This window comes from Oncorhynchus mykiss, chromosome 11 (genome assembly GCF_013265735.2).
Source record: "Oncorhynchus mykiss isolate Arlee chromosome 11, USDA_OmykA_1.1, whole genome shotgun sequence".
Classification (NCBI taxonomy): Eukaryota; Metazoa; Chordata; class Actinopteri; order Salmoniformes; family Salmonidae; genus Oncorhynchus; species Oncorhynchus mykiss.
The window spans coordinates 44,296,365-44,321,401 of NC_048575.1; the positions used below are offsets into that span (position 1 = coordinate 44,296,365).

The 25,037-nt window shown below is 41.7% G+C and overlaps 1 protein-coding gene across 1 annotated transcript in view; it reads right to left on the reverse strand.

The window, feature by feature from the left end:
- Window positions 1-23,338, reverse strand: part of LOC110535726 (transmembrane protein 161B) — a 35,420-nt gene extending 12,082 nt beyond the window's left edge. Inside the window, exon 1 of the mRNA XM_021620928.2 lies at window positions 23,094-23,338. Coding sequence (XP_021476603.1) covers window positions 23,094-23,096 — 3 coding nt within the window. The 5' untranslated portion in view covers window positions 23,097-23,338. The remainder of the gene's footprint in view (window positions 1-23,093) is intronic.
- Window positions 23,339-25,037: the final 1,699 nt, after the last annotated feature.

Below are 25,037 nucleotides of genomic sequence, written 5' to 3' on the forward strand. Positions count from 1 at the left end.
TTACTGTGGATATAGATACTTTTGTACCAGTTTCCTCCAGCATCTTCACAAGGTCCTTTGCTGTTGTTCTGGGATTGATTTGCACTTTTCGCACCAAACTAAGTTCATCTCTAGGAGGCAGAATGCGTCTCCTTCCTGAGCGTTATGACGGCTGTGTGGTCCCATGGTGTTTATACTATTGTTTGTACAGGTGAATGTGGTACCTTCAGGTGTTTGGAAATCACTCCCAAGGATGAACCAGACTGTGGAGGTGGAAGTCTACAATTTTTTTTCTGAGGTCTTGGCTGATTTCTTTTGATTTGCCCATGATGTCAGGCAAAGAGGCACTGAGTTTGAAGGTAGACCTTGATATACATCCACAGGTACACCTACATTTGACTCAAATGATGTCAATTAGCCTATCTGAAGCTTCTAAAGCCATGACATAATTTTCTGGAATTTTCCAAGCAGTTTAAAGGCACAGTCATTTTAGTGTATGTAAACTTCTGACCCACTGGAATTGTGGTACAGGGAACTAACTGAAGTGAAATAATACGTCTGTAAACAATTGTTGGAAAAATTACTTGTGTCATGCATAGATGTCCTAAGCGACTTACCAAAACTATAGTTTGTTAACAAGAACTTTGTGGAGTGGTTGAAAAACTAGTTTTATCTATTATAAATCGATCATTTCAATAAGCATTTTTCTACGGCTGGCCATGTTTTCCACCTGGCTACCCCTACCCCGATCAACAGCCCTCCACAGCAACTCGCCCAAGCCTCCCCCATTTCTCCTTCAACCAAATCCAGATTGCTGATGTTCTGAAAAAGCTGCAAAATCTGGACCACTACAAATCAACCCCTATTACGAGCCTGTTCAACCTCTTTCGTATCGTCTGAGATTCCCATAGATTGGAAAGATGCCGTGGTCATCCCCCTCTTCAAAGGGGTGACACTCTAGACTAGAGGTCGACCGATTAATCGGAATGGTCGATTAATTAGGGATGATTTCAAGTTTTCATAACAATCGGTAATCAGCATTTTTGGACACCGATCATGGCCGATTACATTAGACTCCATAAATATACTGCGTGGCAGGCTGACTACCTGTTATGCAAGTGCAGCATGGAACCAAGATAAGGTGCTAGCTAGCATTAAACATATATTTTTAAAAAACAATCAATCTTAACATAATCACTAGTTAAACTAGTAATATCACCAACCATGTGTAGTTATCCAGCTTGTCCTGCGTTGCATATAATCGATGCGGCGCCTGTTAATTTATCATTGAATCACAGCCTACTTCGCCAAACAGGTGATTCAACAAGGGCATTCGCAAAAAAAAGCACTGTCGTTGCACCTAACCATAAACATCAACGCCTTTCTTAAAATCAATACACAAGTATATATTTTTAAACCTGCATATTTAGTTAATATTGCCTGCTAACATTTATTTCTTTTAACTAGGGAAATTGTTCTGTGCAACAGTCAGGGTATATGCAGGAGTTTGGGCCGCCTGGCTCGTTGTGAACTGTGTGAAGACTATTTTTTCCTAACAAAGACTTGGCGAAGTTGGCAAAGTAGGATGATTTAACAAAAGCGCATTTGCGAAAAAAGCAATCATTGCACGAATGCACCCAACCATAAACATCAATGCCTTTCTTAAAATCAATATACAGAAGTATATATTTTTTTAAACCTGCATATTTAGTTAAAAGAAATTAATGTTAGCAGGCAATATTAAATAGGGAAATTGTGTCACTTCTCTCGCGTTCATTGCACGCAGAGTCAGGGTATATGCAGCCGTTTGGACCGCTTGGCTCGTTGCAAACTAATTTGCCAGAATTTTACGTAATGATGACATAACATTGAAGGTTGTGCAATGTAACAGCAATATTTGGATTTATGGATGCCACCTGTTAGATAAAATACGGAACGGTACTGTATTTCTCTGAAAAAACAAACATTTGGTTTTCGAAATGATAGTTTCTGGATTTGACCATATTAATGACCTATGGCTCGTAATTCTGTGTGTTATTATATTATAATTATGTCAATGATTTGATAGAGCAGTCTGACTGAGCGGTGGTAGGCAGCAGCAGGCTCGTAAGCATTCAGTCAAACAGCACTTTCCTGCATTTACCAGCAACTCTTCGCTGTACTTCAAGCATTGAGCCGTTTATAACTTCAAGCCTATCAACTCCCGAGATTAGGCTGGCAATACTAAAGTACCTATTAGAACATCCAATAGTCAAAGGTATATAAAATACAAATGGTATAGAAATAAATAGTCCTATAATAACTACAACCTAAAACTTCTTACCTGGGAATATTGAAGACTCATGTTAAAAGGAACCACCAGCTTTCATATGTTCTCATGTTTTGAGCAAGGAACTTTTTACATGGTACATATTGCACTTTTACTTTCTTCTCCAACACTTTGTTTTTGCATTATTTAAACCAAATTGAACATGTTTCACTATTTATTTGAGACTAAATTGGTTTTATTGATGTATTATATTAAGTTAAAATAAGTTTTCATTGGTCATTCAGTATTGTTGTAATTGTCATTATTACAAATAAATACATAAAAATCAACTGATTAATCGGTATCAGCTTATTTTGGTCCTCTAATAATCGGTATCGGCGTTGAAAATCGTGATCGGTCGACCTCTATTCTAGACCCAAACTGCTACAGACCTATATCTATCCTAACCTGCCTTTCTAAGGTCTTCGAAAGCCAAGTTAACAGATTAACAACCATTTTGAATCCCACCATACCTTCTCCGCTATGCAATCTGGTTTCAGAGCTGGTCATGGATGCACCTCAGCCACACTCAAGGTCCTAAACGATATCATAACCGCCATCGATAAGAGACATTACTGAGCAGCCGTATTCATCGACCTGGCTAAGGCTTTCGACTCTGTCAATCACAACATTCTTATTGGCAGACTCAAAAGCCTTGGTTTCTCAAATGATTGACTCGCCTAGTTTACCAACTACTTCTCTGATAGAGCCCAGTGTGTCAAATCGGAGGGTCTGCTGTCCGGACCTCTGGCAGTCTATGGGGGTGCCACAGGGTTCAATTATCGGGTTGACTCTTCTCCGTATACATCAATGATGTCGCTCTTGCTGCTGGTAATTCTTTGGATCCACCTCTACGCAGATGACACCATTCTGTTTACCTCTGGCCCTTCTTTGGACACTGTTAACTAACCTCCAGACGAGCTTCAATGCCATACAACTCTACTTCCGTGGCCTCCAACTGCTCTTAAATGCAAGTAAAACTAAATTAATGCTTTTCAACCGATCGCTGCCTGCACCTGCCCGCCCATCCAGCATCACTACTCTGGACGGTTCTGACTTAGGTATTTGTAGTTATCCACATATTCTAGGTGTCTGGTTAGACTAAACTCTCCTTCCAGACTCACATCTCCAATCCGAAATTAAATCAAATTAATTTCAATCAAATTAAAATTAATTTTCACTCCTGCTGCCAAACATACCCTCATAAAACTGACCATGCTACCGATCCTCGACATCGGCGATGTCATTTACAAAATAGCCTCCAACACTCTACTCAACAAATTGGATGCAGTCTATCACAGTGCCATCCGTTTTGTCACCAAAGCCCCATATACTACCCACCACTGCAACCTGTACGCTCTCGTTGGCTGGCCCTTGCTTCATACTCGTTGCCAAACCCACTGGCTCCAGGTCATCTACAAGTCTCAGCTAGGTCCCCGCCTGATCTCAGCTCACTGGTCACCATAGCAGCACCCACCCGTAGCACGCGCTCCGGCAGGTATATCTCACTGGTCACCCCCAAAGCCAATTCTTCCTTTGGCCGCCTTTCCTTCCAGTTCTCTGCTGCCAACGACTAGAACGAACTGCAAAAATCGCTGAAGCTAGAGACTCATATCTCCCTCACTAGCTTTAAGCACCAGCTGTCAGAGCAGCTCACAGATCACTGCACCTGTACATAGCCCATCCAACTACCTCATCCCCATACTGTATTATTTATGTATCTTGCTCCTCTGCACCCCAGTATCTCTACTTGCACATTCTACCATTCCAGTGTTTAATTGCTATATTGTAACTACTTTGCCACCATGGCCTATTTATTGCCTTACCCTACCTCATTTGCACATGCTGTATATAGACTTTTTTCTACTGTATTATTGACTGTATGTTTGTTTATTCCATGTGTAACTCTGTTGTTCTACATGTCGAACTGCTTTGCTTTATCTTGGCCAGGTCGCAGTTGCAAATGAGAACTTGATCTCAACTAGCCTACTCGGTTAAATAAAAGGTTACACTAAGAGCATAACATTTCTACACCCTAATTTTCTAATTCTAGTCCAACCAATTACACCCTCCCCCCATGGGTCAGGTCTGTGCGCAGCTCTGCGGCCCATCCCGTGCCCCTGCCCTCTTGCATGGAACCTTCAACCTTGCGCGCGTTCAATGGATGCAGCTGGAGAACTGCAAGGCAATCCCACTGTGCGCCACTCGGGAGCCATGACCAATATATATTGTCCTGCTAATAACAGGGTTAATAATATATCTGAGAATATCCAGCAGGCTTTTATATAATTCTAAATTAATAATAATAATATATAATAAAAAAATAACAATATTTGAGATGATTTTGTTTTCAAATAATGTAGAATTGGTGAGAAAAAGGTGATTCTTGAACATGGGGTCTCTCACTAATTTAATTTTGCTACTAATTTGTAAATTAAGCCAGTTTGTTATTTAGAATGATTTATTTCTGTTTTTAGAGGGAGAGAAACCTACAATCATCTCATGGGTCTCCCAGTCAAGGGCGGCACGGGTATTGAACCAGCATCTGTAGCAATGCAGCTTGCACTGTTATGCAGTGTCTTAGACCGTTGCACCACTGTACAACGTGAACAGTCGGGAGTGGACTACAGTAAGAGCAAACTAATCCTAACAAAATAAAATAAAAACCTTAGTGTAACAGTTTTAGTAAGTAATAGTGAAGTCGTGCACAATTAGTTTCTATTTAGGTTTATGTCACCCATTCACTGTCAGTTAGAGACACAGTAGGACCAAAAAGCATAATCAGTAACCCCCTTGCGTTGGTCTGGAGCAACGAAGCAGTGACGCAGGGTACCGTACTAAACCACAAATTACCTAAATCAAACAGCATAATCTCAACATTTTCAGTTGAGCAACCACTGTACGTGCACACTAGACGGTCAAATTGGATTTATTTGCTCTCAAGTGGTTTTTAGTCTGTTTTATCGCATATCTTGTTGCTTGCTAGTTAGCTACTCTGTTGACCATTTGACAAGAACATGTGGTAGCCAACTAGCTTGAGAATGGTTTACAAACAAATTAGTGAATGTACTCGAAAGCTAAACAGCTACCTAGTTAGCTAGTTTGACTGCTGTGGCTAGCCAAAAATAACTCATTTAAAAAGTTGGATCAGCTTCTCCTTTGAGCCTTTAAAAGTGTTCTTACACTGACTTTGAACATTCAAAAAAACTGGGAAATGTTCATGACAGGCATTGTTGTCACGTTAGCTTGCTATACAACTTCTGAGTGATAGGGAGCATGAGCACCACCAATCAGCCTACACCACCGTGCACACACACAGGTCGTTACTATGACAACTAGCGTAGCCATGTCAGAAAATGGACTTCAGTCTGAACACAAATCCACATTTGGTCACTTGTAACTGGTTTGAACAGTCAGTATACCGAATGGGATTTGAAAAAGGCCTGCAGTGTGAACAAGGTAGATGCATTACCATGTGTATGGGATCCAACCTGTGGCCTTCACTTCTGATGAGAGCATCATTCATTTGGCTTTGGTATGCATGGTCTCTTGTAGTATTGGCACAACAAGGATAATTCGTGCTTAATTTGATACAGCCTAGCCAAAAGGTATACAGGGTGGAAGTGGTGGATTTGAGATTTGAGTATTAGTGCTGCATTTGTTGGGGGGAGGGGGGATACAGTTAGATATCACAATATTATTTTGAATACTATTACAGTGGATTCGGAAAGTAATCAGACCCCTTCACTTTGTCCAAATCTTGTTACATTACAGCCTTATTCTAAAATTGATTAAATTGTATTTTTCCCCCTCATCCATCTTCACACAATACCCAATAACAACAAAGCAAAAACAGTTTAGAAATGCTAGCTAATTTATATTAAAAAAATTAACTGAAATATCACATTTACATACAGTGGGGCAAAAAAGTATTTAGTCAGCCACCAATTGTGCAAGTTTTCCCACTTAAAAAGATGAGGCCTTTAATTTCCATCATAGGTACACTTCAACTATGACAGACAAAATTAGAAACAAAATCACATTGTAGGATTTTAATGAATTTATTTGCAAATTATTTTCTAATTTTGTCTGTCATAGTTGAAGTGTACCTATGATGAAAATTACAGGCCTCTCATCTTTTTAAGTGGGAGAACTTGCACAATTGGTGGCTGACTAAATACTTTTTTGCCCCACTAAGTATTCAGACCATTTACTCAGTACTTTGTTGAACCAACTTTGGCAGCGATTACAGCCTTGTATCTTATTGGGTATGACGCTGCACATATATATTTGGGGAGTTTCTCCCTTCACTGCAGATCCTTCAAGCTCTGTCATGTTGGATAGGGAGCGTCGCTGCACAGCTATTTTCAAGCCTTTCCAGAGAATTCCGAGCTCTGGCTGTGCCACTCAAGGACATTGAGACTTGTCCCGAAGCCACTCCTGCGTGTGCTTAGGGCTGTTGTCCTGTTGGAAGGTGAAACTTCGCCCCTGTCTGAGGCCCTGCACACTCTTGAGCAGGTTTCAATCAAGGATCTCTGTACTTTGCTCTGTTCATCTTTCCCTCAATCCTGACCAGTCTCCCAGTCCCTGTCGCTGAAAAACATCCCCACAGCATGATGCTGCCGCCACCATGCTCCACCGTGGCATTCAGGCTAAAGAGTTCAATCTTGGTTTCATCAGACCAGGCCTCGATTCTCATGGTCAGACTCCTTCAGGTGCTTTTTGGCAAATTCCAAGCGGGCGGTCATGTGCCATTTAATGAGTTGCTTCCGTCTGACCACTTTACCATAAAGGCCTGATTGGTGGAGTGTTGCAGAAATGGTTGTCCTTCTGGAAGGTTCTCCCATCTCCACAAAGGAACTCTGGAGCTCTGCCAGAGTGACCATCGGGTTCTTGGTCACCTACCTGACCAAGGCCCTTCTCCCCCAATTGCTCAGTTTGGCAAGGCAGCCAGCTCTAGGAACAGTCTTGGGGGTTCAAAACTCCTTCCATTTAAGAATGATGGAGGCCAGTGTTCTTAGGGACCTTCAATGCTGCAGAAATGTTTTGGTACCCTTCCCCAGATCTGTGCTTTGACACAATCCTGCCTGAGTGCTACGGACAATTCCTTCGACCTCATGGCCTGGTTTTTGCTCTGACATGCACTGTCAATTGTGGGACCTTATATAGACAGGTATCTGACTTTCGAAATCATGTCCAATCAGTTGAATTTACCACAGGTGGACTCCAATCAATTTGTAGAAACATCAAGGATGATCAATGAAACAGGATGCACCTGAGCTCAATTTCAAATCTCATAGCAAAGGGTCGGAACACTAGTAAATTAGGTATTTCTGTTTTAGTTTTATTATTATTATTATTATTAGTAAACCTTTCTAAAAACCTGTTTTCGCTTTGTCATTATGAGGTATTGTGTGTAGATCGATTACATGTTCACTTCATCAATTTTAGAATAAGGCTGTAAGGTAAAAAAAAAAAAAAAGAAATGGAAAAAAGGGGTCTGAATACTGTGTATCAATATTTGACTACAAGTCCAGTGCTTTCAATAGAAACTTTTCCAGTATTTTCCACCTTATAAATTAGACTTTTCATTTAAAAGTTTCAATTCGCTAGTCAAGTCTGAAGCCTTCTCCCGCTAGAATGAACAATATGCATCTTCTAGTGATCTATTGACAGGACATGTGCCTTTGTCACAAAGCGAGCGATGACAGGAAACTGCTCGTTTGTCAGTCTGCGGTTTGTCCTGCCTCTGTGTTGTTTTTGTTTGCGATGTCGTTGGCTGCATTCACATTTATTTTCACGAATGGAGAGCATGATGCTTCTTCATCGTCTCCTGTGAGTGAATTTACACATCCCATGTAAGTGTTAACGATGAGTTCTAATCCACTTAATAATTCATCTTCTTTCACATGTATCATAGGTCTTTAACCAGCCACTGAGTCGGGGCACATAGGCTATTTACTGTTCCTTGATTGACAACCAAACTTGTGTTGACTAGTTCATAAAAGGCGTCAAACTGCCTGAATAAGGGGCCTCCAGCGTGGCGCAGAGGTGTCACTACAGACCATGAGGGGTGCACAATTGGCCTAGTGTCGTCCGGGTCTGGCCGGCCGGAATGTCCTTGTCCCATCGCGCTCGAGCAACTCCTGTGGCGGGCCGGGAGCATGCACATTGACTTCGGTCGCCAGTTGTACCGCGTTTCCTTAGACACATTGGTGCGGCTGGCTTCTGGGTTAAGCGAGCAGTGTCCCAAGAAGGAGCGTGGCTTGACAGCGTCGTGTTTCGGAGGACGCATGGCTTTCGACCTTCGCCTCTCCCGAGTCCGTACGGGAGTTGCAGCTATGGCTTGCGAAGAAAATGGTACAATAAAAAAAATAAACTGACTGAATAAAGTCAATCTCCAATATCCCTTTGCTATTCATAAATCATATAAATACGTTGTATGTCCATAGTGACAAGTAAACCAACGATTGTGTGTATTTTCCCAATATTCTAAGCCCATGTCGAGACTTGCCAGCGACCCCTAAAGTGACTCGTCAGTGTAGCAAAAGTAAATGGGTTGTTCGCGACCGAACGGCTGTTTTAAAAAACTTATTTTAGGTGAACGGAATCAAATCATCGGAGAGAGAGACATTTATTTGGCTCCCTAATTTGCATACTAGGCTACTACTGCTTTTGTGCAATTATCTGCAGATAAATTATGAAAACATTTGATGAAGATGTTGACTATGAAAGAAAACAGATTGAGCATTATAAAAGCTAATGTCATGATACTTACAATGCCTTCAGAATGTACACACCCCTTGACTTATTCCACATTTTGTTGTGTTACAGCCTGAATTCAAAAATCAGCCATCTGTATACAATACCCCATAAAGACAGTGAAAACATGTTAGATGTGTGCACATTTTGACAGGAAATACAGAAAGACAAATGTACATAAGTATTCACAACCATGAGTCAATACATCAACTTTGGCAGTGATTACAGCGGTTTGTCTTTCTAGATAAGTCTCTAACATGCTGACCAAACCGGACACGCATACGCGTCTGTGCACAGTGAACCTTTTTTTTGTGAGATACACAAGGCAATTCTAGGTCTTGTGGCATATTTTGGTTAACCTATCCCCAATTCAATGAAATTGCAACCCTCTGCATGAACAGCGCATTCTTCCATCACATGTGCAACTTATTCTCAAGATCTTGTACACGAATGAGATGCTATTGAGCCCAAACTACTACACTGTCTGAGCCAAGGACTTACATGCTTTCTGGTAAGTTTTGATTACAATATTTGGTGGGGTGAATATTTTTATATGACATGCATGATTTGTTGTTTACTAGTAAATAGTGGCCTACAGCAAAGTGTGTTTAAATCATTTCTAACTTGTTAACAATTTTTGCTAGTTAGTTTTTGCTACCATGTGGATTTTAGCTTGCTTGCGTCTGCTAACTGAGGAGTGTTAATTCACCTGTTTCCATACACGTTTCATTTTTAAACAACTCCTTTGTAAGATAAATGTTTTATCCAACTTATTAACTATTTATCTGTACATGGAATTTAAAAATATATATATTTTTACTAAATTTCTTTCTAATCTTTATAGGAAAATGCCACGGGCACTATCTGATGTGTGAAGACATTTCCCTGCAGCCAATGTAGAAGGAAAAGCAGTGTACATTTGTAAACACTCTGCCAAATCATATGTTGGACCACAGAAGGTATTTGCACTGGTGACAGACAATGCTGAGAACATGAAGGATGCTGGGTCTAAAGTGGAGGAGTCCTACCCATTGGCTGTGCTGCTCATGCATTGAATCTGCTCCTCAAAACACTCTACAAGAGAGCCAAGGAAATGGTTAGGTATTTGAAGGGTCATCAAGTTATAGCAGCAATCTACCTCAGTAAGCAAAGTGAGAAGAATAAGAGCACCACATTGAAGCTGCCCAGCAACACTCATTGGGGTGGTGTCATCATATTTGACAGTCTCCTGGTGGGGAAGGAGTCTCTCCAAGAAATGGCCAGATCACAGTCTGCCGATATGGACAGCCACATCAAGAGGATCCGGATTATGTATTTTGGGAGAGAGTGGTAAGCAGCCTGAAACCTATAGCAGTAGCCATTGCACGGATTGAAGGAGACAATGCCATCCTGTCTGATGTTCAGACTCTGCTTGCAGATGTAAGAGAATAAATCCGTACTGCCCTGCCCACTTCACTGTTACTCCAAGCAGAGAAAACTGCAGTTTTGAAAAACATCAAAAAGCGTGAAGACTTCTACCTGAAGCTCGTACATGTTGGACACCAAGTATGCTAGCAAGAGCATCCTGTCTGGTGCAGAGATTAACAAGGCCTATGGTGTCATCACTACCGTGTCTCGCCACCTTGGCCTGGATGAGGGCAAGGTTCTTGGCACTCTGGCAAAGTACACTTCCAAGCAAGGGCTTTGGGATGGAGATGCAATATGGCAGTCATGCCAACATATTTCCTCAGCCACCTGGCGGAAGGAACTTTGGGGATCTTTGGGGAAGGCAACCAAAGCTTTTGGGGAGATGCAATGGATCATTGGGGATCATTCAATATTCCCTTTCTTTTGTTGTTCTGTGAAATCATCTCATGTGAAAAGTCAACTCATTTAATTGAAGTTCAATTTGTAAGTACATTTTATTACTATTTTACATTTCCATGTATTTCTATTTTAAGAATTTGCAATTGTCTACTTATGATAAGGTAAAAGGTTTGTTTGTCTCCATATGATACATATATCCAATGCAAACATCTACATTGAAATGGTATTAATTTGCATATAGTTCCATTAATTCCCTTCTTTGGGGAAGCTTTGGTTGCCTTCCCCAAAGATCCCCACCTATTGAATATTCCCCAAAATGTGCAATCCTAGGAGTAACTAACATTTTATTGATCCATCCTCAGTTCTCTTATCACAGCCATTAAACTCTAATTGTTTAAAAAGTCACCATTACCCACATGGCAAAATCCTTGAGCGGTTTCCTTCCTCTCCGGCAATGAAGTTCAGAAGGACGCCTGTATCTTTGTCGTGACTGGGTGTATTGACACACCATCCAAAGTGTATTTAATAACTTCACCATACTCAAAGGGATACTTAATGTCTGCTTTTTTTGTTTTACTCATCCACCAATAGGTGCCCTTTTTTGCAAGGCATTTGAAAAAAAAATGGGTCTTTGTGGTTGAATTTCCCTGCAATTCTAGATTGTTTCTCAACAGGGAATCAATGTTTATGACAGAATCCATGCTCTTGACAGAACACAACCTTTATTCTTAGGTTTTTGCAACAATACATTCAATTGAAAGAGTCGTTTTTCAGACTAGATTACTAATCTACCGCCCTCCCTCAAAGTCCCACCCACAGTGATTGACAGGTCTGAAACCCTACCAATTCTGTGACTCAAACACATCCTGCCCCCTCCCACCCACAGTGAATGATTGACAGGCCAAACAGTTAAAAGGATTATTCCCCCAAATTACAAAACAAAATTGGTTTCCTTACCTTAAGTATCCAGAGCAGCAGAGCCAATAAAATACATCATTTGAAGAACAAACATCAGTGTGGCAATTTATATCTTGCAGCAAAACAGTAACTATGGCTTTAATCTCAAAACAGATTTTCTGTTTAAAAAGGTCACTTACTTAGAAAATACCCCCGATCATATAGGCGATATCCAAAACAACGCAACACACTGAATTCATACATGTTCAGTCATTTTAAAGTTGTCTCTCTACTCAATACACAACAAATCTTACAACGCTGGGAGGTAAAGTCGTTAAAGTATTTAATAACTTAGTTGTGTATTTCGGGTGGAATCAAGAGAGGTAAGCAAAATACAGCTTCTTCTTTAATAACTCGCTGGCTGGCTACTTCTTCTAGTTGGCTGGCTACTCCATGTACGCCTACTTACAGAAAACATTGTTAGGAAAGAGAAAGGGTTGTACAACTGAATGTATTCAACTTAAATGTCTTCCGCATTTAACCCACCCCCCTCTGTTAGTTGGCTGTACCTGCGCCAAAACTATAGCTTGTTCTCCATCTTCTTTTTAAATAGTGACCCAACATGTTTTCAGCACTTTGATTTCCCTGACGGACCAAAACTCGTTTCTCTGCAGCAGACATATGTTTGGAAAATCAAATCACAGTACTGAATTACAATACATATAGAATCATGAGAATAGCAATATCGCCACCTAAGTAAAGTGATAATATCGTATAGTGAGGTGCGGGACCGTGCTGCTCAATGCGCTTGCAATGTCAGGGTTGTGGGTTGGATTCCCATGTGGGACCAGTGTAGGGGGAAAAAACATGTATGCACTCTCACTACTGTAAGTCAATCTGGATAGGAGTGTCTGCTAAATTACTAAAATGTACAGTACTGGGCCTAGACTACGGTGTAGCTGTTCATTTAAAGAAAAATAGCCGACTATTTGTGCAATTTGTCTCATTAAAACAGTGCAAGGCACTGAAAAATCACTGCCAAGCAAAGAATGGAAGTCTTGTTTACGTTTGATTAGATTACATCAATTTGGGAACTTCTACAGTGACCTTCAACTGAGTTGAGATAGGGACAGTTAAGAGTGGAAAGCTGGTTTAGTTGTCCCTCAATGTCATTTCACCTTCTTGTCCTCCCGACCAACACACGAGAGTAAAGATAAGCTTTTTTTCCTAAAGACCCGCAGATATTGTAGGTCATAACCAATGTAAAAAAAAAAAGAAAATAGAAATCTGGCACTGAGCAAATTTCAGGTCTGCTGAGAACAAAACTTGAACATCGTGAAAATTGTGTGCAACTTCCAGCACACATTTACTCAGAACACTGAGGCTGTACACACTTTAAGTTACAGTTTTAACAGAGGCCAAGTAGGCTACTGTGGCTATTTGATCATAATGTAGGCCTACGAGGGGCCTACCATAAAAAAATTATGGTGAAAAATGCAACCCATAACATTTTAACATGGAAATAGCTGTTCTATCATTCAGCCTACAGTAGCAGCAAATGTGTTCAATGTAAGCCTACATTCCATGAGACTTTTGAAAAAAAAAAAAACAAGGGCTACACATTAACCTGTTCATCCACTTGTCCTTCAGACAAGGTGACTGAAAATGTGTTGTTTGATGCTAGAAACTACTTTACAAAATAAAATTAATTATTATTCCCATACCATTATTACAGAGAATCCAAAATGATGCTAGCCTCTGGCTATTGGCTACTTAGCTTATTCAAGACAGTCTCAATACAACACAACTTAAGACAAACAAAGCCCTTTACCTGACCTTTTTTTTATTTTTTTTACCTTTATTTAACTAGGCAAGTCAGGTAAGAACAAATTCTTATTTTCAATGATGGCCTAGGAGCAGTGGGTTAACTGCTTGTTCAGGGGCAGATCGACAGATTTGTACCTTGTCAGCTCGGGGGTTTGAACTTGCAACCTTCCGGTTACTAGTCCAACGCTCTAACCACTAGGCTACCCTACCGGAGCGCCACGTCTAGGTCCAAGAGGCTTCTAAACAGATTCTACCCCAAGCCATTAGATTCCTGAACAGCTAATCAAATGCCTACCCAGACTATTTGCATTGCCCCCCCCCCCCCCGCTACTTTCTGTTATTATCTATACGTAGTCACTTTAAATAACTCTACCTACATGTACGTAATTACCCCTGACACAGGTGCCCCCGGCACATTGTTCCTGTACCCCCTGTATTACGCCTCGCTATTGTTATTTACTACTGCTCTTTATATGTTATTCTTATGTCTTACTTTTTTAGGGATTTTCTTAAAACTGCATTGTTGGTTAAGGGCTTGTAAGTAAGCATTTCACTGTAAGGTCTGTTGTATTCAGCACATTTGAAAATTACAATTCGATTTGATTTTCGTCCTTGGAAGATAACAGGTTACGGGCTGTTAGGGAAGAAACTGAACAAATAATTTCCAACAATGGAGTAGGCTACACAGCAGCAAGGTGCACTTCTTCTGTTATGATATACAACTGCAGAAACAAAGAAGTGAGACCATTAAATGTTTTTATTGGCACATTTGAGGCACTTGCAAAAACAGCCATCAGTGCAATAAAAAAAAATGTGTGACTCTCATCACCTATTATGCTCATCCGAGAACAAGCAGCACTCAACAGTGGGAAGCTGGTCCTGTGATAGCCAGCTTAGGCTTTAGCACAGGGGATTTCATTTCAACCCTTACGGATCAATACTCTCTTAAACAGGCTGGGTAGAATCATTCATATCGTGCTCTTACTTTACACGCTCAGTGTAGGGTAGTCCAACTTTTACACACTGATGGCTGTTTTTGCAAGTGCCTTAGCCATATCAGCACGTACTCATGTGGATGTGCGCCCGCACACACAAATGTAGGCCCTTGAATAGCACTAAATCTTAGACACATTTTTGTCATTTGAATAATGATTGAGTCGAGTTGTCAAACTGACAAAAACAGTGGGCCATTGTGGTCAACAAAATGCCCTTTCATGTGCCACATTTTAGTCACACGCCACATTTGTATGCCTCATTAACCTATAGTAAATATAAAATCTCTGACTTCTATGTGCAAACATACATAGCCTTGTCCTACCAACACATTTTTCTGCATAACATCCTATTCTCTTCCCAACAGCAGAAATATGACAAACATACAGTACCAGTCAAACGTTGACATACCTACTCATTCAGGGGTTTTTCTTAGTTTGTTTTTACTATTTTCTTCATTGTATAATAATAGTGAAGACATCAAAACCATGAAATAACATATGGAATCATGTAGTAACCAAATAAAAGTGTTAAACAAATCAAAATGTTATATTTGAGCTTCTTCAAAGCAGCCACAATTTGCCTTGATGACAGCGTCGCATACTCTTGGTATTCTCTCAAATCCAAATTAAAATCAGTCACATACACATGTTTAGCAGATGTTATTGCGGGTGTAACGAAATGCTTGTGTTTCTAACTCCAACAGTGCAGTATTATCGAACAAGTAATATCAAAAATTTTACAACAACACACACATCTAAAGTAAGGAATGGAATTAAGAATATGTAAATATTTGGACAAGCAATGTTGGAGTTGCAAAGACAAATACAGTAGAATAGAATACAGTACATACAGTGAGGGAAAAAAGTATTTAATCCCCTGCTGATTTTGTACATTTGCCCACTGACAAAGAAATGATCAGTCTATACATTTTAATGGTAGGTTTATTTGAACAGTGAGAGACAGAATAACAAAAAGAAAAACGCATGTCAAAAATGTTGTAAATTGAATTGTATTTTAAATCGGGGAAATAAGTATTTGACCCCCTCTCAAATCAGAAAGATTTCTGGCTCCCAGGTGTCTTTTATAAAGGCAACGAGCTGAGATTAGGAGCACGCTCTTAAAGGGAGTGCTCCTAATCTCAGTTTGTTACCTATATAAAAGACACCTGTCCACAGAGGCAATCAATCAATCAGATTCCAAACTCTCCACCATGGCCAAGACCAAAGAGCTCTCCAAGGATGTCAGGGACAAGATTGTAGACCTACACAAGGCTGGAATGGGCTACAAGACCATCGCCAAGCAGCTTGGTGAGAAGGTGACAACAGTTGGTGCGATTATTCACAAATGTAAGAAACACAAAAGAACTGTCAATCTCCCTCGGCCTGGGGCTCCATGCACGATCTCACCTTGCGGAGTTGCAATGATCATGAGAACGGTGAGGAATCAGCCCAGAACTACACGGGAGGACCTTGCCAATGATCTCAAGGCAGCTGGGACCATAGTCACCAAGAAAACAATTGGTAACACACTACGCCGTGAAGGACTGAAATCCTGCAACACCCGCAAGGTCCCCCTGCTCAAGAAAGCACATATACATGCCCGTCTGGAGTTTGCCAATGAACATCTGAATGATTCAGAGGACAACTGCGTGAAAGTGTTGTGGTCAGATGAGACCAAAATGGAGCTATTTGGCATCAACTCAACTTGCCGTGTTTGGAGGAGGAGGAATGCTGCCTATGACCCCAAGAACACCATCCCCACCGTCAAACATGGAGGTGGAAACATTATGCTTTGTGGGTGTTTTTCTGCTAAGGGAACAGGACGACTTCACCGCATCAAAGGGACGATGGACGGGGCCATGTACCATCAAATCTTGGGTGAGAACCTCCATCCCTCAGCCAGGGCATTGAAACTGGGTCATGGATGGGTATTCCAGCATGACAATGACCCAAAACACATGGCCAAGGCAACAAAGAAGTGACTCAAGAAGAAGCACATTAAGGTCATGGAGCGGCCTAGCCAGTCTCCAGACCTTAATCCCATAGAAAATCTGTGTAGGGAGCTGAAGGTTCGAGTTGCCAAATGTCAGCCTCGAAACCTAATGGCTTGGAGAAGATCTGCAAAGAGGAGTGGGACAAAATCCCTCCTGAGATGTGTGCAAACCTGGTGGCCAACTACAAGAACAATCTGACCTCTGATTGCCAACAAGGGTTTTGCCACCGAGTACTAAGTCATGTTTTGCAGAGGGGTCAAATATTTATTTCCCTCATTAAAATGCAAATCAATTTATAACATTTGACATGCGTTTTTCTGGAATCTTTGTTGTTATTCTGTCTCTCACTGTTCAAATAAACCTAACATTAAAATTATAGACTGATAATTTCTTTGACAGTGGGCAAACGTACTAAATCAGCAGGGGATCAAATACTTTTCTCCCCTCACTGTACATATGAGATGAGCAATGCAAAGTATGTAAACATTAACGTGGCCAGTGATTTCAAGTCTATGCATATAGGGCAACAGCCTCTAAGCTGCTAGTGATGGCTGTTTAGCAGTCTGATGGCCTTGAGATAGAAGCTGTTTCTCAGTCTCTGTCCCAGCATTGATGCACCTGTACTGACCTCGCCTTCTGGATGATAGCGGGGTAAACAGACAGTGGCTCGGTTGGTTGTTGTCCTTGATGATCTTTTTGGCCTTCCTGTGACATTGGGTGCTTTAGGCATTCTGGAGGGCAGGTAGTTTGCCCAGTTGAGGTGTTGGGCAGACCGCACCACCCTCTGGAAAGCCCTGCAGTTGTAGGCAGTGCCGTTTCCGTACCAGGCAGTGATACAGCCCGACAGGATGCGCTCAATTGTGCATCTTTAAAACATTTGAGGGTTTTAGGTGCTAAGCCACATTTCTTCAGCCTCCTGGAGGTTGAATAAGCGCTGTTGCGCCTTCTTCACGACGCGGTCTGTGTGGGTGGACCATTTCAGTTTGTCAGTGATGTGTACACTGAGAAACTTTCCACCTTCTCCACTGCGGTTCAGTCGATATGGATAGGGAGGTGCTCCCTCTGCTGTTTCCTGAAGTCCACGATCATCTCTTTTGTTTTGTTGACATTGAGTGAGAGGTAATTTTCCTGGCACCACACTCCCAGGGCCCTCACCTCCTCCCTGTAGGCTGTCTCATCATTGTTGGCAATCAGGCCTACTACTGTTGTGTCTTATGCAAACTTGATTGAGTTGGAGGTGTGCGTGGTGAGGTAGTCACATGGAAGGTATTTCAATTAACAGGTGTGCCTTGTTGAAATTTAATTTGTGGAATTTCTTTCCGTAATGCGTTTGAGAGAATCAGTTGTGTTTTGACACGGTAGGGGTGGTATATAGAAGATAGCCCTATTTGGAAAAATACCAAGTCCATATTATGGCAAGAACAGCTCAAATAAGCAAAGAGAATTGACAGTCCATCATTACCTTAAGACAGGAAGGTCAGTCAATCCGTAAAAAAGTTTCTACAAGTGCAGTCGCAAAAACCATTGAGCGCTATGATGAGGAGGAAGATCCAGAGTTACCTCTGCTTCGTTAGCGTTAACTGCACCTCAGATTGCAGTCCAAATAAATGCTTCAGAGTTCAAGTAACAGACACATCTCAACATCAACTGTTCAGGGGAGACTGCGTGAATCAGGCTTTCATGGTCAAATTGCTGTAAAGAAACCACTACTAAAGGACACCAATAAGAAGAGACTTGCTGGGGCCAAGAAACATGAGCAATGGACATAAGACCGGTGGAAATTTGTCCTTTGGTCTGATGAGTCCAAATTTGAGATGTTTGGTTCCAACCACCGTATCTTTTTTAGACGCAGAGTAGGTGGATGATCTCCGCATCTGTGGTTCCCACGGTAAAACATGGAAGAGGTGGTGTGATGGTGCTTTGCTGGTGACAGAGTCAGTGATTTATTTAGAATTCAAGGCACACTTAACCAGCATGGCTACCACAGCATTCTGCAGCGATTAGCCATTCCATCTGTATTGATCTTAGTGGGACAATAATTTGTTTTTCAACAAAACAATGACCCAACACACCTCCAGGCTGTGTAAGGGCTATTTGACCAAGCAGGAGAGTGATGGAGTACTGCATCAGATGACCTGTCCTCCACAATCACCCACCCTCAACCCAATTGAGATGGTTTGGGATGAGTTGAAGAGTGAAGAGAAAGTAGCCAACAAGTGCTCAGCATATGTGGGAACTCCAAGACTTTTGGAAAAGCATTCCAGTTGGTTGAGAGAACGCCAAGAGTGCGCAAAGCTGTCATCAACACGAAGAGTGGCTACTTTGAAGAATCTCAAATATTTCCTAAATTTGTATTTGTTTAACAGTTTTTTGGTTACTGCATGATTCAATAAAGTTTTAATCTTCACTATTATTCTACAATGTAGAAAATAGTTTGCTTTTAAAAATAATAACTTGAATGAGTGGGTGTCTCCAAACTTTTGACTGCTACTGTAAATAAAAAGTAGTATGGCTTTCACCTCCATCACTCGGTGGCATCATTGCCATTGTTATCAACATTCTACAGACCCCACAGCCACATTGGTGTCCAAAGTAGAACAGGGGCTCATTACTTTGAACAAGAGCTAATGACTCCAGTGATGTGGTCAAGTCACTAAACCTTTCATCCGAATCGAGTCCCAAGTCCCCTGTGCTCGAGTCCAAGTCCGAGTCAACAATGGTCAAGTCACGAGTCGTGTCACAAGTCCGAGTTCCAGTGCTCGAGCCCTGGTCCAAGTGCTCAAGTTTGAGTCACTAGGTCTACATTAACTTAATAAAATTAAGTCCCTTTTCCATTTAGACACTGTTGCTATCCCTTTCCCTTCTTATGTGGCACCAAATGTTTGCATAAAGGCTAACGATGATGTTACCAGGGCCACGTTCCGTTGCAAAATTATCTTGAACGTGGCAGATAGACATTCCATGAATAGAGCTGATGTTATTCCTTATTCAAAAATGTCAGATACACGTGTGTTCTACATAGCATGTTTCGATCTGAACGATCCAAAATGTTGCGTCCTACTGAAAACGCCCTAGGTTGTCATCTATAGCTAGCCAATGAGGTATCATGACTGAACAAGGTGTAGCCTAAACAAATGGTTAACGGTCTGCAAGTACCCTAGTTTTAGAACAGCCCCGCCGCCAATGCATTTTAAAAAGAAACGTAGTGAAAAAAACGTTGGGCCGTTATTATGGGTCATATCGTTTGAACGGCAAGGGCTAGAAACAAGATGTTTTCTCTGATGAAAATAAGGAGACTTGGCTGCATGGGCTACAGAACCTGGCTATGAAATGCAGTGGGGAAAGTGGGAGGGTTTAACGAGACAACAATTCCACAAACGGCCTACTTTTCTATACTGAAGGGAGAGAAAACATAGCTAAACTGTTGTTTTACTATGAAGCTCAATGCTGCTCATTTTTTAATTTTGTAAAGCAGCTGGTGCTTCTTAACCAAGCAAAGGGTAGCTAACTAGAAGGCTGGTGGTGACTGAATAGCTACTGGGAAGCAAGAGTCGCCTGCGAGATGTATATAAATCAGAGCCGGAGCGGAGACTGTCTGCCCACACTCAACGCTTGCGCATCTATGCAGCTAATATTGATTGTGATTATCACTGAAAAGCTCTCAATCTCTATCAAAAACTATTTTCCAGTCCATTTAGTAGTCAGATTTTAGTCACAGAGAATTGTGTCTAGTCTCATTTTAGAAAAATAATTTTGGTTTTAGTTTTTTCTGGGTCCATTTGGTCAGCGATAGTCTGGTCAATTACCATGGAAAGATGGGTGTTAACGAATATTTTAGTCACTATTTCTGTTGACAAAATTAACACTGGCTCAGAATACATCGAGAAGCCTTGGACAACTGAGACTGCCTTTTCCATCAGCTGGGAGACTGCTACCATGAGAGAAAATTTGGTCATCATGTGGGGGAAGAAATGTGAGTGAAAGGGTGAATTTCATAGTGTTTCTACTGTGCATTTTATGGCTAATTTTACCTCACTTTCCCCTCTAAGAGTACTCTACTGCAGAATATGCTGATGTAGCACATTCATGAGGCTCTGTGAGCAGAAAATAAGAGAAATTAAGTGTTTTAAGTTCACTGGTTTCCTGATTCTGACCACTCACTATTACTGGATTTGAGAGAGTGAAGGGAGATGTGTGTAGAGAGATGTGTGTAGAGAATGCGGAAGAGAAGATGGAGGGAATAGATGTGTGTGTGTGTGCGTGCGGAGGGGGGGTTGACTGGAATTTGGGAGACCCCAGGCAGGCATCACACAGTGCAGCATGCACTCTTAAAGCCAAAGTCAATACCTCCACTAGAGTCACAGAGGGGGGGAGTAGGACCCATAATGTTGCAATTTACTCTTCATCTGACATCTTTAGAAATGTGACCTCTGGTATCTGACAATAACAGGCAGGATGGAATTTCTCAAACTCTTGGATGTACAGGGTATATAGGTCAAACACACACTAACACACAGTTGGGTCGGTCTTGAACATTCTCCATAGGGTCCTCTAGGACTCCCAAGCCTGGGGAAATTGAACATCAGCATGGGCTCTCTTATCTTCCCCAGTCCCCACGACCCCATCCACACAGGGGCCAATTGAAGGCCAGGGGGGGGGCACAGGGGAGATAACAAACACCTCAGAGCTCAATCGCCCCCAACAGGCAGCCTGCCATCTTGCCCCTGAAACCAACTGGAGACCAGAGAGGGGAGCCCATCTCCACTGCCCCTGCTCTCTGGTTAAGCTGACAGTTGGTGAAAAGCTTCAAGGTTTCCCTGCCTGGAAATGGTACTCACTACTAGCAATATGGATTCACAGAGAAAACATGCAAGAATATCAAAGTCAGTCAAATAATTCTGTGTAGACCAATATCACTTGTGAATAATAGACAATAATGGTGTGCTACACACGCACTGATTGATTATTGTTAAGCTATTATCCATATCTAATATTGAGCAGCCATAGTGCACCCCATTAAAAAAGCTTACTACGGCCACCTTACCTGTGAATCGTGGGCCAATTGCATGAGAGCTGCAAGTACAGGCAAGGCATATCAGTGACTTTCTGACTGTGTGTTGCACTGACCATCACACATGACTATGTAGCTTAATAGTTTATCTAACATGTCCAATCTGAATAGCCCAGGCATCATAAGGCATAAATGCCATTAAAAAAAAGGTATCTCCATGATGTTACAAATGTGTTATAAACTGCTTATAATCGGCATATCAAAGACCACCCTCAGTGGGTGAGTGCATCCTTAAAACAACGAAGTATCCTAAATCTCACCCCTGTGCTTCCATTATTCACAAATGAACCATGAGTGCTTTCAAGTCCCTTTTCTAAATTGCAATGAATTCCAGCACTATCTGAAAAAGATAAGGCGCTTTGGTATAACCTAACTACTAAATTAAGAATTCTCCTTCTCCTATAGTTTAAGAGACCTTATGATAACACACAATTCACCTAAACATAAATGGACATCAATCGTAAATCTACATTTAGATCAGAGATGGTAGGCCCATCTTCCCATTCAGAATGTTTTAAATTGTAGTGTTTGGTTTTTGGTAGTACATTTGAATTTCAGAACATGCCAAGGGATTCTACGGAATCTGATCTTACTTTTGTGTTACATCGTTTGTACATTCGGTGCCATACAAAGTATAACTTGAGAAGTTTAAAGTTATTCTTTACAGGTTGCCCTGAGGATTTAGCAAGCATTACCAGTACCATAATATTATAAAAGACAAAAGTACGAGGGACATGGGATAAAATGCAATATCACAACATGGCAAGGTAGAAATTAACCCACAAGCATACGGCCTCGCGGAGGGCATTCTGAGGTCAAAACGAGTGTTCTATATAGAGGTGAGAAACACCTTTCCCTACCTGCACATTCTCAATGATTGACATAATCAAAGTGAACATGGCAAGCTAGCAAGGTTCTAGCTGTTTGCTGATCATCACGAGCGCCAAATTCTCCCAAATCTAAGTAGTTGTCAGAATAAGATGGATAAAAACATTGGCTATCGAGTAATAGTAACTAATTGGAGTTCACTGCACAGGTGTCTGAGGTTGGATAGCTACCTGCCGTTAGCTAGCTAGCTTGCTAACCTAACGTCAGCTACCTAGATATCGTTAGGTCGCTAGCGCAGGAACCGAATGCATGACTTGGAACTAAACATGCAATATTACATCTGGTTGTGAAACTTCAGTATATATTAGAAAGTAGCTAGCTAGCTTGCTAACCTAACGTCAGCTACCTAGATATCGTTAGGTCGCTAGCGCAGGAACCGAATGCATGACTTGGAACTAAACATGCAATATTACATCTGGTTGTGAAACTTCAGTATATATTAGAAAGTTATGCATTAAGAGCTAGTGCTGTAGCAGATGTGTAATATTATCCAGCTACTTAGCTGGTTGCACTCTGATATCAAGCTAACGGGTAACTGGTGTTAATGGTAAGCATAGAATACTCACCATGTTGATGCAGTTGTGCTGAAATGGACTTAACGCCGACAACTGTCACACTAAGCTCCCCGAGTCGGAAATCGAGCGGCGCGGAGCACATAAGCCTTTCTGAAGTTGGTGATATTTAAGATTAATTCATTTATAAATCAAACTGCTGCAATTATATTTCAATGACCAATTCATTCAAGCTCGGTTCCCAAATGTTTTCAACTGCAGTAGAGGTCACGCTAAGACTCTGGGTATATAGGCGTCTCTGGATATGCCTGTTTACAGTGTGACATATGTGGGCGTTACTTTCTTTTAAACAAAAGCCTGGTGCATTGCATTTGATACGGATATCTTTAATGTAAACCCATATTTACGGACAATGAAATATGGCATACTTTCTATTGTAATATGTGGATTTTATTTAGGCATTTTAGAACACAATAAATGTACCTAAGGACCCCTAGAACGGCTGAAGGTACACGTGACTTTTCTTTTCACCAGTCTGTCAATGGATGAGAAACCCAGCAAGATCTGAATGTTAAAACTAAAGAAGAATGTGCAGTGTTTTAGAAATGTTTTATTTGGCAGGTGAAGATTTTCTAATATTTGCCTATTGCGAATTTGAAATAGCCTCATGCGCTACAGTGGGTTGTACTACTTTAGTGAAGCCTATGGCCTAATTTGACATGATGCACCATTTCAATAAAAAAAGAAGAAAAGAAAACATAAATGATTCTGTAGTAAGTGCAGTGGCGACCCGTCATTCTGTTATGTGACGCGTATTAACGCCAAAATAACAACATGCAAAAATAAAATAAAAAATACACCTGTTTAGCTAAAAATAAATAATGTTGTGTTTGTTTTGCATGTTATTGTAATTAAAACAGGCATGGAGCAGGTCTCGAATCCTCGACCTTCTAGCCCAAGGTCCGGCGCGCTATCGACTGTGCTGCAAAAGCATGCTCGTGTGGCAGAGTCGATTTCCGCGCTTATAAACCCGGGGTCTTACACTACTCCCTCCTTTCAAAGAGCGCGTCCTCGCGCTAGCTTGCAACTCTACGTCTTACAGGAACGCGCTCACCGGCCAAGCACACGCACTGTCGTGGATGAAAGTTACGATCACTTCTGACACCAATGTAATGACCTGAATTAGATCATAAAGGAACAATTGTTCAGAGGATTGAGTTTACGAATTGACGGTTTATTAACCCAACTTTACACAGGCTACTGTTTGGCCATAGCCCATGCCAAATAAATGAAAGATACCCCACAAGCCAACCGTGACCGTCGTTTGGGAAGGCCAGACGTAAGAGAAAGAAAAATGGCTAAACCTGGTCTTAACTTCCAATGCTCCATTCCCCTGCCCAACCCTCTCCAACACCACTCCACCAACCACCAGGATGCCCTGCATCAGAACATTCCAGGCATTCCTGTGATTGGCAGATAGCAGGTTGTTTGGCATGTCGGACACTGCGAACACTGGTAAGCACAACACAACCCACTAATAGCCGAACACATAACACCGATGTCTGTGCGGGTCGCTACACAGCCCCCCGACCACAAAGTCCCTCATCCCCGAGGGAACAAACAAAGTCTCTGAAGCGACCCGGAGGTCTCCTTTGCCTGCGTGGCCGTGATGGTCACGAAGTGTCCAGATGTGAAACAGGGGGCTCCATTCGTGGCAGGGGGCTTCCCCTCTGGGACCCAGGGGATGAAGGAAGGGATATGGGTGACAAGGAAGTGGGAACAGGGAATACAGTCCATGGCTCCAGGGAACCATGCGGTGACACAGGGAGGGAGACAGAGGGAGTGGGCTGTCTGGAACCTTGTCAGCGGCACCTGGGGGTGGGTGCCTGGAGAATATCATTGCCAGAGTGGGGAATTTTGGGGGGCCCTGGGGTTTGGGGAGCAGAGGCCCCTCTGTATGGGGCTAACCTGTCCGGTGCAGTGCCACCTTTCTCCCCC